Source organism: Falco biarmicus, chromosome Z (assembly GCF_023638135.1).
Source record: "Falco biarmicus isolate bFalBia1 chromosome Z, bFalBia1.pri, whole genome shotgun sequence".
NCBI lineage: Eukaryota > Metazoa > Chordata > Aves > Falconiformes > Falconidae > Falco > Falco biarmicus.
The window spans coordinates 66594414-66609650 of NC_079311.1; the positions used below are offsets into that span (position 1 = coordinate 66594414).

The 15237-nt window shown below is 40.1% G+C and overlaps 2 protein-coding genes across 4 annotated transcripts in view; one reads left to right on the forward strand and one right to left on the reverse strand.

The window, feature by feature from the left end:
- MTREX (Mtr4 exosome RNA helicase) overlaps positions 1 to 1972 on the reverse strand; it is a 49407-nt gene extending 47435 nt beyond the window's left edge. The window contains exons 1-2 of the mRNA XM_056325456.1: positions 1609 to 1972; positions 1094 to 1225 (exon numbers count right to left, since the gene is read on the reverse strand). Of these exons, the coding sequence (XP_056181431.1) occupies positions 1094 to 1225; positions 1609 to 1727 (251 nt within the window). The 5' untranslated portion in view covers positions 1728 to 1972. The remainder of the gene's footprint in view (positions 1 to 1093; positions 1226 to 1608) is intronic.
- Positions 1973 to 2126: 154 nt separating this feature from the next.
- The window catches only part of DHX29 (DExH-box helicase 29), a 29705-nt gene continuing 16594 nt past the window's right edge, over positions 2127 to 15237 (forward strand). For 2 of the 3 annotated variants that reach the window (XR_008819582.1, XM_056325454.1), the window contains exons 1-16: positions 2128 to 2365; positions 3542 to 3615; positions 4429 to 4542; positions 5593 to 5722; positions 6106 to 6248; positions 6883 to 7008; positions 7452 to 7578; positions 7861 to 8022; positions 8601 to 8766; positions 9849 to 9972; positions 10398 to 10994; positions 11673 to 11816; positions 11908 to 12084; positions 12691 to 12831; positions 14341 to 14485; positions 14705 to 14825. Coding sequence is in view for 2 of the 3 variants with exons in the window: in XM_056325454.1 (XP_056181429.1) it covers positions 2176 to 2365; positions 3542 to 3615; positions 4429 to 4542; positions 5593 to 5722; positions 6106 to 6248; positions 6883 to 7008; positions 7452 to 7578; positions 7861 to 8022; positions 8601 to 8766; positions 9849 to 9972; positions 10398 to 10994; positions 11673 to 11816; positions 11908 to 12084; positions 12691 to 12831; positions 14341 to 14485; positions 14705 to 14825 (2681 nt within the window). In the remaining variant the exon portion in view is untranslated. Of the gene's footprint in view, positions 2366 to 3541; positions 3616 to 4428; positions 4543 to 5592; positions 5723 to 6105; positions 6249 to 6882; positions 7009 to 7451; positions 7579 to 7860; positions 8023 to 8600; positions 8767 to 9848; positions 9973 to 10397; positions 10995 to 11672; positions 11817 to 11907; positions 12085 to 12690; positions 12832 to 14340; positions 14486 to 14704; positions 14826 to 15237 lie in introns of all 3 variants that reach the window. The other variant, XM_056325455.1, reaches the window with a different exon arrangement.

Here is a 15237-nt window from a genome sequence, read left to right on the forward strand (position 1 = left end):
GTACTGGGGGCAAGTATATGTTCTACTGAGACCACTAACACAGAAACAGACTTAAAATGTTGACTCTGGCTCTGTTTCACTTCTATACAGGTAGCCTGTGTTTACAGTATTCTGAGAAGTTGTCTCATGACATTCTCATAGAAAATCTTACCATGAACTTCAAGAAAAATTACCATGTAAGACCAAATGACAATCCAGACCAGAATTCTGGCAGAAGTCAATTACACATCACCCACAGAAAGTGTCAGAACATAGCAAGAACATAATTTATATTTTTGTATTAAAGTTTTCCACATCTTGAGCTAGGAGGTACACATCTGCATTTGGCAGCTCTGGATGAACTTTCATTCCATGAACATTCCTAATGATTTTCTGAACCAACATAAACTTCCAAGTTCCCAAGAATCTCTTAAGATACACTCATCTGAAAAAGTGCCTGCATTGTCCCTTCAATCTGTTTCCAAAACCCCTCATAATACCTGTCATGAAATTCTGAAAAGAAAAGAGCAAGAGACACGCAGGTCCCAAAGCACAGACATTCTGGCTTCCCTTCAGCTGCCTTATCTCCTCAGGTGTCAACATACACAAGCATACCCCCCTGTCTGTACTTAAGAATCCAAATATGCTGCAGTTATAACCTTACATGCCCCAAAAGCCTTGTTTCTGTCTCCTTGGCCAAATTCTTCTTCCTGTATTGCAAGCCAATTATGTCTTTCAGTGGCGTGGTACACAGCCAGCCTGCGTCCTCCCATGTGCCTTACTGCTTATGCCTTGCTATATGCCTGAAAGCAACATGATAGCTTTGACCAAGGACCACCAATCCATATGCAGCAACCACAAACACATTAACATTTCATACCGCAGCTGCCTATCTTTCCATAATATTTTAAACATACCCAGTGTTTGTTATTGCTGAACCTGTACCACCAGTATATCCTCACTTATATAAATAATGGAAAATCAATTTCATATGTGAATTCATCTTTAGATGAAAACACTGCAAACCTACTTACATCTACTCTATTCACAACTGGCATAATGCTATCCAGAATGTCTTGAAATTATTTCCTTACATATTAAGCTAGGCACTTACTTAGCATCTTCTGATACAACATCCTCCAATTTTATCTTCTTTGCCAAAACAACATCTTCGGTACTACAGACCTCAGCCTCCCCTTTGGGCTTCCCTGTCGCAGCTACCGAAGATTTTTCCTCCAGTCGTTTTCTGCAACGTTAAGTACACAACAAATTGCCTCTTTTACGTATATATTTGCAGGGAAAAAAAAATCAGGTATTATACGGGCAACAGTGATCCCACTACATACAGGGCATAACCCACGGAACTTCAGCCACGAAAAACGTTGTGGGTTTTCAAACCACTTCCCGGGTGAGCATGCCTCAAGGTCCCCACGCTTCCCAATCGACCACAGCGCCCGGACCCGGGATCCCAGGGCAGGGCGCCCCTTTAGGCTACACCGACTCCCCGGTCCCGAGAGGATTCAGTAGCTCAAACAAGCTGGCAGAAGCCGGACCCATCAGTGCGGCCCGAGCCTCAGACGCCAGAGCGACCCGCCGCCCTGCTCCCCCGGCCAGCCACCGCGCCCTCACCCCGGTTTCCTGGCGCCCTCGGTGGCGCCCGTTTTGCTCTTCTTGGCCCCAGAGGCAGCGGCGGCGGTCGAGTCATCCTCAAACACGCTGAAGAGCTCATCTCCAAATGCGTCCGCCATCTTCCCCACCGGTCCCACAATGCCCGGCGCGGGACAGCCTCCCCTTGCCCCGCCGGATCCTTTCCGCCCCTACGCCGGCGCTGCACGCCGAAGAGAAACACAGCTCCCCACCACCTCCGAGCACCAGGAGTCCCACGCACGGCCTGGGCCCGGGCCCGATCCCGTTCCCGGTCACACCGCACCAGCGCTGAGGCACCGTGTGCTTCCCGCCAGCCTACGCCCGCCCCGCGCAAGGCCTTCCCACAACCCCCCGCGGCCGGCGGTGGCCCTTGCCCCGGAACCCGCTTTCCGCGAAGCCTAGGAGGCCCGGCGGCGGCAAGACGGTCTCCCTCATGCGTTGACCAATGGGAGACGGAGGGCGGTGCCAAGCGGATGGCACCTGCCAATGGCGAGCGGCGGGCGGTGCCAACCGTGGTGCCCGGATTTCGAGGCCGGGACCGGGGTAGCCATGGGCGGCCGCAACAAGAAGCAGCGGGCGGGCAGCGCGGCCCACACCGCCTCTGCCGCCACCGCCGCTGCCCGGGCGCGAGCCCGAGCCGCTGCTGAGGCTGGCGCTGCAGCCGCCGTCGCCGCGGAGGCGAGCAGCCGAGTGGCGCCGCGGCCGCCGCCCGCTTCCAAGGAGCCGCGTGTCAAGCAAGGTACCGGGCCTCGCGGCGTGAGGCGGCCCGGCCAGGGCGCCCCGGGGGCGGCCGTGCCGCGGGGAGGAGAGGCGCGGGGCGCAGGCGGCAGAGCGGTGCCCAGCTGGCCCGGAGCGTACGGAGGGGCAGTTTCGTTGGGGAGCCGCCGAGGGTGCGGCCTGCCTCTGCCGGGGGCCGGGCGCCGGGCGCTGCGGGAAGAGGCCTGCGAAAGGCTGGGCGCTGCTGACCGCCGGGAAGGGACCCTCATACCCCGCCGGCATGGCCTGGGTCAGGCCTGGGTGTAGCCTGCCTGGCCTTCACGGGTGTCTCTGAGCAGACGAGCCGCCTTGGCATTGGAGTGTCGAATCAGTTACAAAAAAACTGTCATTAGAGTACTGACAGTTCTTGTGGACAAAATGTTGGTGTGGCACTTTCCCAGAAGCTGCTTCTGCTGGTGTTCCTTCCATATGTGCTTAAAACCAACGTAAGGTAGACTTGGGATAATGGTTTTTTGCATGTGTTGTGAAAGAAGTCCAGAGCAGTTCCAGGGCTGGAGGCACTTCAGCAGTGTTGAATGAGCTGAGGGTTGACTGTTCTGTGCAGCCTGTAGAACTGGTATTCTGCAGCACCGTGAGGTGTCTGGTTTCAGTGAACCAGCTTTGCCAGATGTACTGTTGTAAGGAACACCAGCTGTGGCTTAGGGTCTTCCTGAGCCAAATGCAGTGTTTTTTAAATGCCCTCCCAAACACAGACTACACAAACAGCTGTGATCTCTGCCCTTGGACTTCAGTAAGCGTCCAATATCCACAGCTTTAGTGCAGACAGTTCCATTATGTAGCTATGCATTAGTAATAAACCTCAACAGTTTTCCTTGTTTTGAACCTGCCATTAAGTTCCCTGTTTGACACTCCTTGTTCAGTGTTAAGAGAAACTGAGCCGTCAATCCCATTTCCTCTTACTGTGCTACTTGGGATTTTTAGTTTGTCTGCTAAGAATCACATACTTCTTCACTGTTCCTTGATCAGGAAGGGCCTGTCTGTACGGTTGATTATTCTTATTGTTGTTAGGTACCTGCATATTTCTGGCAAATTAGTATTTGTTTGCACTAGCCTGGACTATGTTATGTCTGCTTTAGCTACTGTAAAAAATGTTCTTGGTGTTCTGCTTATGTAATTGATGGTTATTTGCAATTTGCAGGTCCAAAAACTTACAGTTTTAGTTCAACAACAGATTCCAGTGCTGCTGCAAATCTAGATAAATCTGTTCTTAAGGTGAGTATCTTCTTTAGGTAAAACAACTTTGGTTTTCCTAGTAATAATTTAATAGTAAATATTTCTTATAGCTCTTCTTTAGTATTATGTTGTGGGTAAACTACGTTTGTGTGTTAGATGTGGAGTGTCTTGAACTGGTTATGTTTTGAGTTTTGAGTGAACTCTGAGAAATAGCTGTAACCTAACAGGGTAGAAGGTTGTCTGTATTTTTTTAAATGATGTATTGCATGCAGGGCTACTAAGAGTTAAGTTTGGGCTTCTGCTGTGCATATGGATTCTTCTTCCTGTCAGAAGAAGAATTCCGGGTTTTTTTTTACAAACTCAGTAACTACCAAAGTTTGGTTCGTGTTTTAGAAGTGTTAAAAATACTAGAATTACTAGTTTACTAAAATGATTTTTTTAAGCTGGATAGGGAGGACAGAGTATGACAGATTGTATCTTGATGATCAGATCATTCTATACCAGCTCTTGTAAGCAGAGGAGAAAGGCCTTGTTCTTTCTAGTAGGGTTTTTTTTATTATTTCCTTGCAGTATTTCTCCTGACATAGTAAATTTCCTTCAGGATGTAAAGGGGCCTTCTCTGTAATAAGGAATGAATTCTTCCATTTCAAGTAAAGACATATAGCTTGCAGAAGTAGGAAGAAAGTGTCCCTGTTGTAAGAAATGTTTACTGCACTTAGAGAAAGCTGGAAAATCTGAGGTTTGAATGGCAGAGATATTTCTGCATTCTTATTTCCTTAGCCATGAAAAGCATTGATATATCACAAAAATTTGTAATGTTTTGCTTAGTATCAACTAATTTTCTCTGTGCAGGTAATGATAAATGGTAATTTGGAGAAAAGGATTATCGATGTAATCAATGACCATAAAGCCCAAAATGATGACAAAGGAATGATTTCCAGAAGACTTACTGCTAAAAAACTACAGGTAGAGTTTAAAATGTTGTTCTCTGACCATTGTTTATTTAGAACAAATTTAGTCTGTGCAGTACAAACCAGTGTAGTATGCTTTCCAGCCGTTGCATTAATGACTAATCCAGTGGAATTTACAAGTATACTTATTATGAAAGATGCATCTTTATGCATTCAGTAACTAAAGTTGGAGTCTTCAGACAGGATAGAGGAATAGAACTTAATATGAATGTATGTTGTGTTTTAACCCCAGCCAGCATCCAGGCCCCACACGGCCAATTGCTCACTCCCCCTTACCCAGAGGGATGGGAAAGAGGGTCAGAAAGGAGTGTAAAACTCAATTTAATGGGTAAAGCAGAAGCCACCCATGCAAGCAAAGCAAAGCAAGGAATTTCCGTGGGCAGGCAGGTGTTTGGCTGTTCCCAGGAAAGCTGGGATCCAGGCAGGTGTTTGGCTGTTCCCAGGAAAGCTGGGATCCATCACATGTAACGGTTACTTGGGAAGAAAAACACCATAATGCCAAATGTCCCCCCTTTCCTCCTTCTTCCCCCAGTTTATATACTCAGCATGACGTCATATGGCATGGAATACCTCTTTGCCTAGCTTGGGTCACCTGTCCTGGCTGTGTCTCACATTTGAGAACACACATTTTTGGCTATGATGCGAGAACAATCTGTTGTTCTCACATCACAGCCAAAACACAGCACTCTACTAGCTACTAAGAAGAAAATTAACTCTATCCCAGCTGAAACCAGGACAATGTATTACGTTTTTAGTTCCATAAAGCCAGAAAATTTTGGGTTTATCTTTCTAACTAGAAAATAAATATGTTCTGTATAAAGGCTGGGATGTAATTTGTTTATACATATGCATACATATTTACAATAAAAACACTGTAAGATCTGTATGCAAAACAGGAGTTCCTACTCAGCCTTCTGATCTGTTAATATATGCTGTTTACCTCCATTTAATGTCAGTTACCTGGTATGTGGGAAGTAGTAGTTTACAAGCCTATGTTACCTTGCTAGATTGAATCCTAGTATTTTCTGACTTTTTTTATTTATAGGATGTATACATGGCTTTACAAAGATTTTCTTTTAAGACTGAGCACATTGAAGAAGCAATGAAAAATACACTTTTATATGGTGGTGATCTTCACTCTGCACTTGATTGGCTTTGTTTAAACCTTCCTGACAGTGAGTATGGTGGCGAAAAATTGACTTACTGTTTTTTGCCAAAGAGTAATAGGACATACTCTGGCATGGAAATGCTTTGTAGGAGTAATTAAATATATTGTTTCAGTAAGATTGGTTGTCATCATGGTGTTCCTCTCCTAGATGCGCTGCTGGCTGGTTCTTGGGTATTTTTTTAGTGTATAAAGTTTTGTAGACCTCTTGTTCCTACTTATAGAGTGTTATGGAAGTCCCAAGCAAATACTGGCTTATCTAAATGCTGAAGCCTAATTTTATTTCAAGCATGTTGTCTTTATATGTTCCTCTGGTTGGCTCTCAACACACTGTAAAAGATTTTCAGTAATTATTATTGACCTATTCTGTGACATGGGGTTTTTATTTTGAAGATGCTTTGCCTGAAGGTTTTAGCCAGCAGTTTGAAGAACAGCAACAGAAACCTAGAGCAAAATTTTGTTCTCCTGTGTCACAACGTGAACCTCCACCTCGCTTAGCAGACAACAAAAGGAAAGAAAATGTCTCTGCAACTAAGGTGATCTGAGAAATTAATTTGTATTTACTGGGGGGGAGAGAGAAAAATACAGAGTTTGCATTGACTTACAACACTGATATGAAAAACTTCTGAAAATATGCTGTGCTTAATAACTGTCACCCATGTTATTTTAACCTCAGTAGAATGGTCATTTGGAGGTAACTTTTTTTTCACATGGAGTCTAGAAGGCTCTTGATAATTCATTTTTGTGTTAAAGCATAGCTTAATTTTCTGCTGGAAGGGGTTTGTTCTGTTTATTTACAAATGGCATTTCTTACGTACTTGGATGGATTTAAGTTTGCCTGTGTACTTACAGTGGTTTGATTTCTGTGGTTATTGAATCTTAAACCTAGAAACTGGACAGATTTCTCGCAAATTGTATTTGGGTTTTTTTTTTTCTTACAGCAGTTATAATTGTTCAGGTGTTAAGATCTATGTAAGTGTATCATGAGATGTTTACGCCAGTTGGAGAAGTTTGCTCCATGGTTTCTTGTGTTATTTAAGTCATATAACTTAGGAGGTTTTATGTATGTATATATAATCTTAAGCAACGGTTCCTCAATGCTGACAGAGAAAGGCATTGCTGTTTTCACTTACTGTTATAATTACTTTTAATTTTCATTGCTCTTCCTAGGAGAGTGATGTGGAGAAGGAGAAAGAAACTAGTGTGAAGGAATGGATTTTACGATATGCTGAGCAACAGAGTGATGAAGAGAAGAATGAATCTGTAAAAGAGACAGATGAAGAAAAGTTTGACCCAGTAAGACAAAATAATGTTTCATGGAAGTATTTCAAAAACTAAGTCTGGTACATCTGCAAGTGATGGATCTCTTTTCTTAAAAATTGGGGGTTGAATACTACTTTTATGTTACTTTAGTTTTACATTTGTAGGCTACTGAAGTTGTAATACAGTAAAAGTTCTCATTTCCAAAGTTGTTTTTTCTCTCACTTTTTTTTTTTGTATTGCGTTCAATATACTGAATGCATTGTGCTGGAACAAAAATTCTTGAAATGCATTTCAGATTAGAAAGTGACTGTCAAATTCTAGAGGTTTTGACTATTAATTACATACACAAAGTAGGAACAACTAGTTTTTAAGCTTGTTGTAGAGGACAAAAAATACCCACTTCTTTATTATGAATTTCATTACAACTGACAAGCATACAATATTCCACTCATAATTAATAATTCTGTTTGAAATAGAATGAGAGGTATGTACATCTGGCTGCCAAGCTTTCAGAAACAAAAGACCAAGCAAGCATCTCCAAGCAAGACAAGGACAAGCAAGGCCAGAAGGTAGCACAGGAGAAAATAAGAAGAATTCAGCAAGGTAGAGTTATGCAAATTATCTGTGTTTTTATTTCATGGCCTGCATATTTGTTAGGCAAGTAACTCTCTGAGTTAAATTGAAATGATTTAATAAATTTTTCCACCACTGTGTGAATTGCATGCTTTCCTGAATCTACCCTTTACATGTGGATCAAATTCTAATAAGTCAGTAACATTTCACTGTTTCTGGTTTTGGGTGCTCAGTGTGAGTTAATATGATCTTTTTTTTAAAGAATAAATGCTCAGCAGTTGATAAGTGTAAATGGTATTGTCTCTGTGACAGAAATGGCAATACTTGAAGAACATCCAGTATTTAATCCTGCTGTAAAGGTATCAAACCAACAACAAAAAGAAAAGAAAAAACCTCCTTCATCTCAGCCTCAAGAAAGCACTTTGAATTTGAGCTTGCTTGAAAAACCTGATGGTGCTGCAAAGGAAGGGAAAGGTGCGTTGGAAATAATACAGTACAAGCTTGAAGTGTACCGCAAATTTCCAGTATTAGTTCTTGTTTTTCTAGGTTATCTTGCACTGCAGTGCTGAGTCATCAAGCTCTGATTGTGGGAGAGGCAGGGGGACTACTTCATTAACCAAGTTGTCTCTAAAGGATCTGTATTTGTTTTAGCAGGTGACGTTGAAAACTATTTTTGCCATACTGTCATGTCTAAAATTTTTATTATTTTTAATTGTAGGACTAGTTACTGTTTCCATTGTCACCCTCTCATCTCTTTAAACTATTTTCATTGTAAACCTTCAAACAGTTACTAATAACCAAACCAGTGAAAGTTCTTGAATCATTGGGTTATCAAAGACAGCAAACAAAATACTGTAATTTCCTGCTAGGTATGTTTATGGGAAAAGCAGGAAATTCTGTCATGTATCAGTACAAGTATTTCTGCAAAACATTTCCGAAAATACTGTGCTTTAGTAAAAATACATTGTGAAGGAAAGGTAATAACATTCTCTGCTATCCAAGGAATGTAAAATAAATATGGGGAGACTTAAAATGTCTTTCTGCTCTTGTAGTGAAAAAGAAAGAACCACTAGATGTAAGAAATTTTGATTACAGTGCTCGAAGCTGGACTGGTAAATCTCCAAAACAATTTTTGATTGACTGGTGCAGGAAGAATTTTCCCAAAAGCCCAAATCCTTCTTTTGAAAAAGTTCCAGTTGGAAAATATTGGAAATGTAGGTAGGTATTTCCTATAAACTTTTTATTTTCCTTTTAGTTCATTTAAAAATAAAAATGCTGACTACTTCTGTCTTGTCATGTTGATCCAGATTTTTATGACTATAATGCATTTAACAGTTTTGGGTTTTGTTTTTGGTTTGTTTTTTTTTTTTTTATTCCAGTAGGGACGTATTTCATTCTGTGTAGCTCTGAAAAGTAATGCTTAGACTGGACACAAAAATAAGGTTCTAGTGAATGATTGATTTTTGATTCTGTACTGCTGAAAGAAAGGTTCTGAAGCAAGCTTGTGAGATAAATTTGGACAATTAACTTAGGGTAATTGCATTCAAAGTAATATATTAAATCACAGGTTGTAAGCATATGAATACCGAAAACCCTTTGTGGATTGTTTAAAAGACAGTGGAAGTTAGAAATTTGTATGAAAGTTACTGTAAGTTTGTAACCAAAACAGTGCAGTATCTGTGACTTTTAAATTTATTCTAGAAAATGAGTCTGTAAGACAGTGGTATGAATTAGAGTATTAAATATAAATAAAGTAGACATGGCATTACAAATGAGTTATGCTTATTGAAAGAACCAATTAAAAGAAGCTGTTGTCTTGTGAATTAAAAGCTAGTAATATACTGTCCCCCTAAGAATATGAGAAACTTGGCTGCTGGTCTGACTGACATAATCTGTTAAACATCTGTTTCCATCTCAGTAGGTCATTAACTGTTATCTCAATCTATGCTAGGTAGTTAGACACACACAAACAAGTATTTAGTCCTTCTTCCAAAGCAACTAACCTTAATGGTGATCTATATATGTATAATTACTTCTGCTTTGAAGAAAATGATAATGCTCAAGACTGGGAAGAAGAAACAACCACCCACAAATTCACTTTTGGAATCTGCTGCTAGAGATTTTCTGCTATTCAGTCAAAATTTGTTTGCTGTTTCTGTTTACAAAATGCTATAAGTTTATTTAGCTTATTTTCTCTATTGGAGTTTCACTGTTTAAGTTTTAAACAAAAACCATAACAGGTGTGGTGTTATATAGGTAACAAAAATTACGAGAAATGCCTGTATGAATTTCTCTTTAAGGGTCAGGATTATGAAATCATCAGATGATGTAATGGCAATGTGTCCTACAATTGTAACAGAAGATAGTATGCAAGCACAACATCTAGCTGCTACTTTGGCACTCTACCATTTAACCAAAGGACAAGTAAGATTTTCACCAACATTACTGTTCTTAGCTTGGAATGTGTTTCTGCACTTGTTCATTGTATCTGTAGTTACTTCATTAAACTGTGTTTAGAATTTGTTTCCCATTAAATTGTTAGCTTCTATTATATGTTCATTTGCTTTTATCTGTAATTATGCCTATGTGTTGCAGCACACTGGGAGGAAACTTTCTGATAGTAAAATTGCAGTGTTGTAAAGAATGCAAGACATTCTTTTTTGACAATGTATATAAAGACAATGTATTTTTGACGTATTACTGTCTTCATAGTTTCTGTATGTAGAAATAGCTCCCTATTTCATGTTTTGTTACATTTCTTCCCACTCAGATTCATTTATGAATAAAATCAGTGATACTACTAAGTAGTACATAAAGTAATTTTTTTTTTCTGCTTTTTCTGCCTGAAGTCAGTTCATCAGTTACTGCCTCCTACCTACAGAGATGTCTGGCTAGAATGGAGGGATATTGAAAAGCAAAAGGAAGAAGAAAACAAGATAGAAACGAACAAACCTCGTGATAACTTTATTGCTAGATTATTAAACAAACTCAAACAACAACAGCAACTGCAGTCTGAAAACCAGCCAAAAGTATCTGAGGGTCCTGAGGATTCCTGGGAAGACTTAGTTTCTGATGAGGACTTCAGCAGTCTCTCCCTTGAGACCTCAGGCACAGATAATTTGGAACCTTCAAGGGTTTTGTTCAAAAAGCTGCAAAGTTCCTCCAGATACCAGAGGCTTCTGAAAGAGAGACAGGAGTTACCTGTGTTTAAGCACAGATACTCAATTGTAGAAACTCTTAAAAAACATAGAGTAGTTGTTGTGGCTGGTGAAACAGGCAGTGGGAAGAGTACCCAGGTGCCCCATTTCCTGTTAGAAGACTTGTTGCTAAATGAAGGATCAAATAAATGTAACATTGTTTGTACACAACCCCGAAGAATCTCGGCAGTGAGTCTGGCAACCAGGGTTTGTGAAGAGCTAGGCTGTGAATCCGGACCAGGAGGAAAAGTAAGATGTGTCTGAATTCCTTCTTCTAGTCTTGATCAGATACAGGGGGTTGGATTGTTGGTACAAAGTGAAAGCATCATTTCTTACACAACCAAATATTTAGATGTTACTTTCCCTTGAAAAAGGCTACTTGCTATGCTAGCTGTTTCTTAATTTTCACCAGTGAACCTCTGCATATCTATGTACAATGTCTAAAATCTTCAGAGTGGTTAAGAGCAAGAGTTTCATAATGGGGGTGGTCAAATATTGGAGCAGACTGGCCAGACACTCTGGAATCTCTGTCATTAGGGATGGAGAAAACTCATCTGATATAAGGCAACCTGGTCTGATACTGAGTGAGACCCTGCTTTGAGAGGCCCCTTCCAACATGTTACTTTATTTGAAGAAAACCAAGGTCCTGTATGTTTTATGGTCGTCAGTCTGTGCAAAAATACTTTTGTTTGAGGACTGTGAAGAATAGAGTTCTAGAGAAGCTTTGTAGATTTTGGTGTATTTTTCCTTTCTTAACAAAGGAAAGTACACGTCTGAAAAAAGTGTGGTAGTCATTCACCATACTATTTAGTTAGGGACTTGTGCAGTGACCGAATCCAACAGTGATTAAATTTTGCTTAGTTTTTAATATCTCTAGCTTATATACTATTTTATGTTATTCCTATATTTTTAATATCTCTTTTAAAGAATTCTCTATGTGGATATCAAATTCGTATGGAATCAAGAACAGGAGAAGCCACCAGACTGCTCTACTGTACAACAGGTGTCCTGCTTCGGAAACTTCAGGATGATGGTCATCTTTCAAGTATATCTCATGTTATTGTAGATGAGGTTATCAGCTCTGACTATTTTGCAGAAATTACAGTTTTTTCTGGGCCTTGACTTGTACTAAAGCCTTACTATAGATTTTTTTTATTTCTAGGTACATGAGAGAAGTGTCCAATCTGATTTCTTGCTAGTTATTCTGAAGGAGATCTTGCATAAGCGTTCAGACTTGCATCTGATTTTAATGAGTGCTACTGTAGACAGTGAGAAGTTTTCCAGCTATTTCTCTCACTGTCCCATTTTAAGGATCTCGGGGAGGAGTTACCCTGTTGAGGTAGGCAAATGTTCCTTTGATTATGCAAAACACTTATATGCATATATACACTGTTTGCCTGGTTAGTGTCTCTAGGAAATACACCTCTTATCACTCTTTTCTTATCAAAAATACATATCTTAAATGCATTTCAAGGACTTGTAACCCTTCTCTTTTTTGAAAATATAAAATAGCTTCAGTGCTTTGAAGTACAGCGTCATGCTGGTTTTTTTGATGGATATATATTTGGTTATCAATCTGTCAGTGATAGTTTCATTTTTCTATATTCAACCTAGTAGAAAGGAAAGCATTTAAGTCCCCTCCACCCCTGCTGCAACTTTGCCATTACACTTTTATATGTGTTTCTCATGCATGTTAGTGTAGGCTATGGTAAAGATAATGTTAGTGATCAAGTGGAGAGAGAGGCCCATTAACAAACTCATAGCAGCTCTAGGTGTAGGTTTTAAGAAATTGTAAGAAAGACTAAGTTGAAATTTGCAAGATCTATTACAGCATTAAAAGAGAAGGGCATGCACTGTCCAGCTTTGTGTGAAAGCTTTAAAAAACAAGAAAGGTGCTGATGAAATTTTGACATGCCTGTATTTCTTCTGTAAATTTTCACTAAAGATTTTCCATGTTGAAGATGTAATTGAAGCAACTGGCTACGTTCTGGAGAAAGACTCAGAATATTGTCAAAAGTTCTTGGAGGAGGAGGAGGAAGTAACAGTAAATGTTACTAGCAAAGGAGGAGGCACTATGAAGTATCAGGTAAAATAGGCATTTCTAGTTTTGTCTTGGAAATCTTTATTTTATTTTTCTTTTTAAATTACCACTTTAGTTCCTTTTATTAAATGTGATTGGATTATATAGTATCCAGTAGTCTGTCAGATGGTAGGACAGGCACGATGGCCTCCAACAGTGGAAAACAAATAGTTATTAACACTGCACCCATACCTTTCTCTGCAACTCTTTTATAGCTGTCTGGATTTTGCTGTATTTGTTGTTGAGTTGTCTTGTACAGATTTCTAGCTCTAGATCTTTGAGCAGCAGCAAGGGAAAGAATTCTCCTAGGTAGTGAACCTAACAGCAGAAGAGGCAAGGTCATACCCTTCTTAGCTAAAAAACTCTGAAGATCCTCCAACTTGCCTTGCCAAATGAGATGATTGACATGAGATTATGTAGAGCTTTTTAGTTTAACAGCTGTGGTTAATCCTGTAGGTACTCTGCAGTGACAGCTGTATGTGCTTCTGGATCAGAATTCTTGAAGAGAACAGTACGTGAATGCCAACTGGTTTTAGCCAACTCGGACTGTTCATCTAAACTGTATATGTTTTGGAGATACCTGTCCCCTCTGACTTGTTCTCTCAAAGTATCTTGAAGGACCATTTAGCTTTTGTGTGACCAAATGCTGATGCATATTTTTAACAATATGATGTCATGTGCTCTGCTGATTTCGTTATATTTTTTTTTTAACCCTAGAGTGGTAGTTACCCCATACATCACAACAGCATCCTTTAGTTGAAGCCTAAGCTCTCTCCTGAGTGCTCCTCCATCTTTGTGGTTTGTTTCTGTTGAGCCTTCAGTACAGAAGGATATGTGGTGGCAAGCTTCTTTGTAGTGCATCGATTAACAATGAAATAATTTACAGTAGTGCTGCTTAACATAGAAGCCTTATGCTAAGTATTTACCTGTAGGGTATTTATAAACAATTTACATGTCTGTATGTTCTGCTAACTGTCCCTTCCTCCTTCTTTCTTCCCATTCCGAAACACTGCAGAAGTTGCCACCTAATTCACTCAACTTTCATTGCAGTCATCATTCTAGAAGGTTGAGGTGAGGGAGAGGAGAAAGTGGAGACTGGTTTCTTATACCCCAACACAGTTTTGAAAGAAGAGTAGCCACCCTTTTACCCCATTTTGAATTGATGCTAGTTGGGTGTCCGATGTGGACCTGGGAACTGTTTTCATTTGTAAAACAGACTGTATGGTACTGTTTGCACAGACTTCTAATTTTTATTCTTTCCTTTTCAGTCTTAGATTTTGTTTAATAGTAACAGGCGCCTATACACAGGTTATGTAGGTAGCTGTCATTTGATCTCACAGTGATTTTGGTGGGAAGTTAATTAAATGTCTCCTATCTCAAACTCTGTTTTAAGAAGCCTATATGAAGTGAATGACAAATTGACTTTTTGCTGTGTTAACTTCTTTTAAAACACTGAGAATTATTTAATTTTTTCCCTACTCTTTTTGTGTTGGCGCTTTTTTTTCGTTTGTTTAGGAATATGTCCCAATCCAGTCTGGATCTAGTAAGAATTTGGCTCCTTACTATGGAAACTATAGCAGTCGTACGCAGCAGGCTATTGTCTACATGAACCCTTACAAGATCAACCTTGAACTTATTTTGGAGTTGCTTGCATACTTAGGTACAGTCTACTTCTCAAGTACTTTATATACTTGTTTATATACTTGGAGCTGTCCTTTGGACTTACTTTCCAGTGCTTCTACTGGAGTACTTGATTTCATTCTTATGTGAAACACCCTACAAAGCACTTGCTGCAGGGGCCAGAATTAGTTCCTGTTGTCAAGTGAAGCTGTTTGCAAATGCGTATGTCTTAATATGTGCCTGTACTGTAACTTTCCAGATAGAAGTCCTCAGTTCAAGAACGTTGAGGGTGCTGTGCTGATCTTTTTACCAGGCCTTGCCCATATCCAACAGCTGTATGATCTCATTTCAACTGATAGAAGATTTAACTTGCGTGACAGGTAGTGCAGATACCTTCTGTGATAGTTTAATGAACGTGTATGTTGGGTTTAAAGGTCTGCTATTCTTGAAAAGGGAAATTGAGTTATACCTCTGAGCTTTGTGCTCATGTAGTTCTATTTAAAAAGGATACAAGCGAGAACAACAGGTGCTTGGGAATGGTACAGTAATAACTTTTTTTTCTTCTTTTGGTTTTATTTATCAACAAATTTAATGACAAAGCACTTCTTGTCTACTTCTTAAAGTATGGAAGCTGCTATATCTGGGATACAGCTTTCTGTGCCTTACTGTTTACATGGAAGTGACTACTTCCTGAGAGATCCAGAGACAGTAATCTACCAAGAAAAATGGCATAGTGTTGTAGTGACAATTAGCAACATGATGGCCTAAGAACAACATTTGCAGTCAAATTCT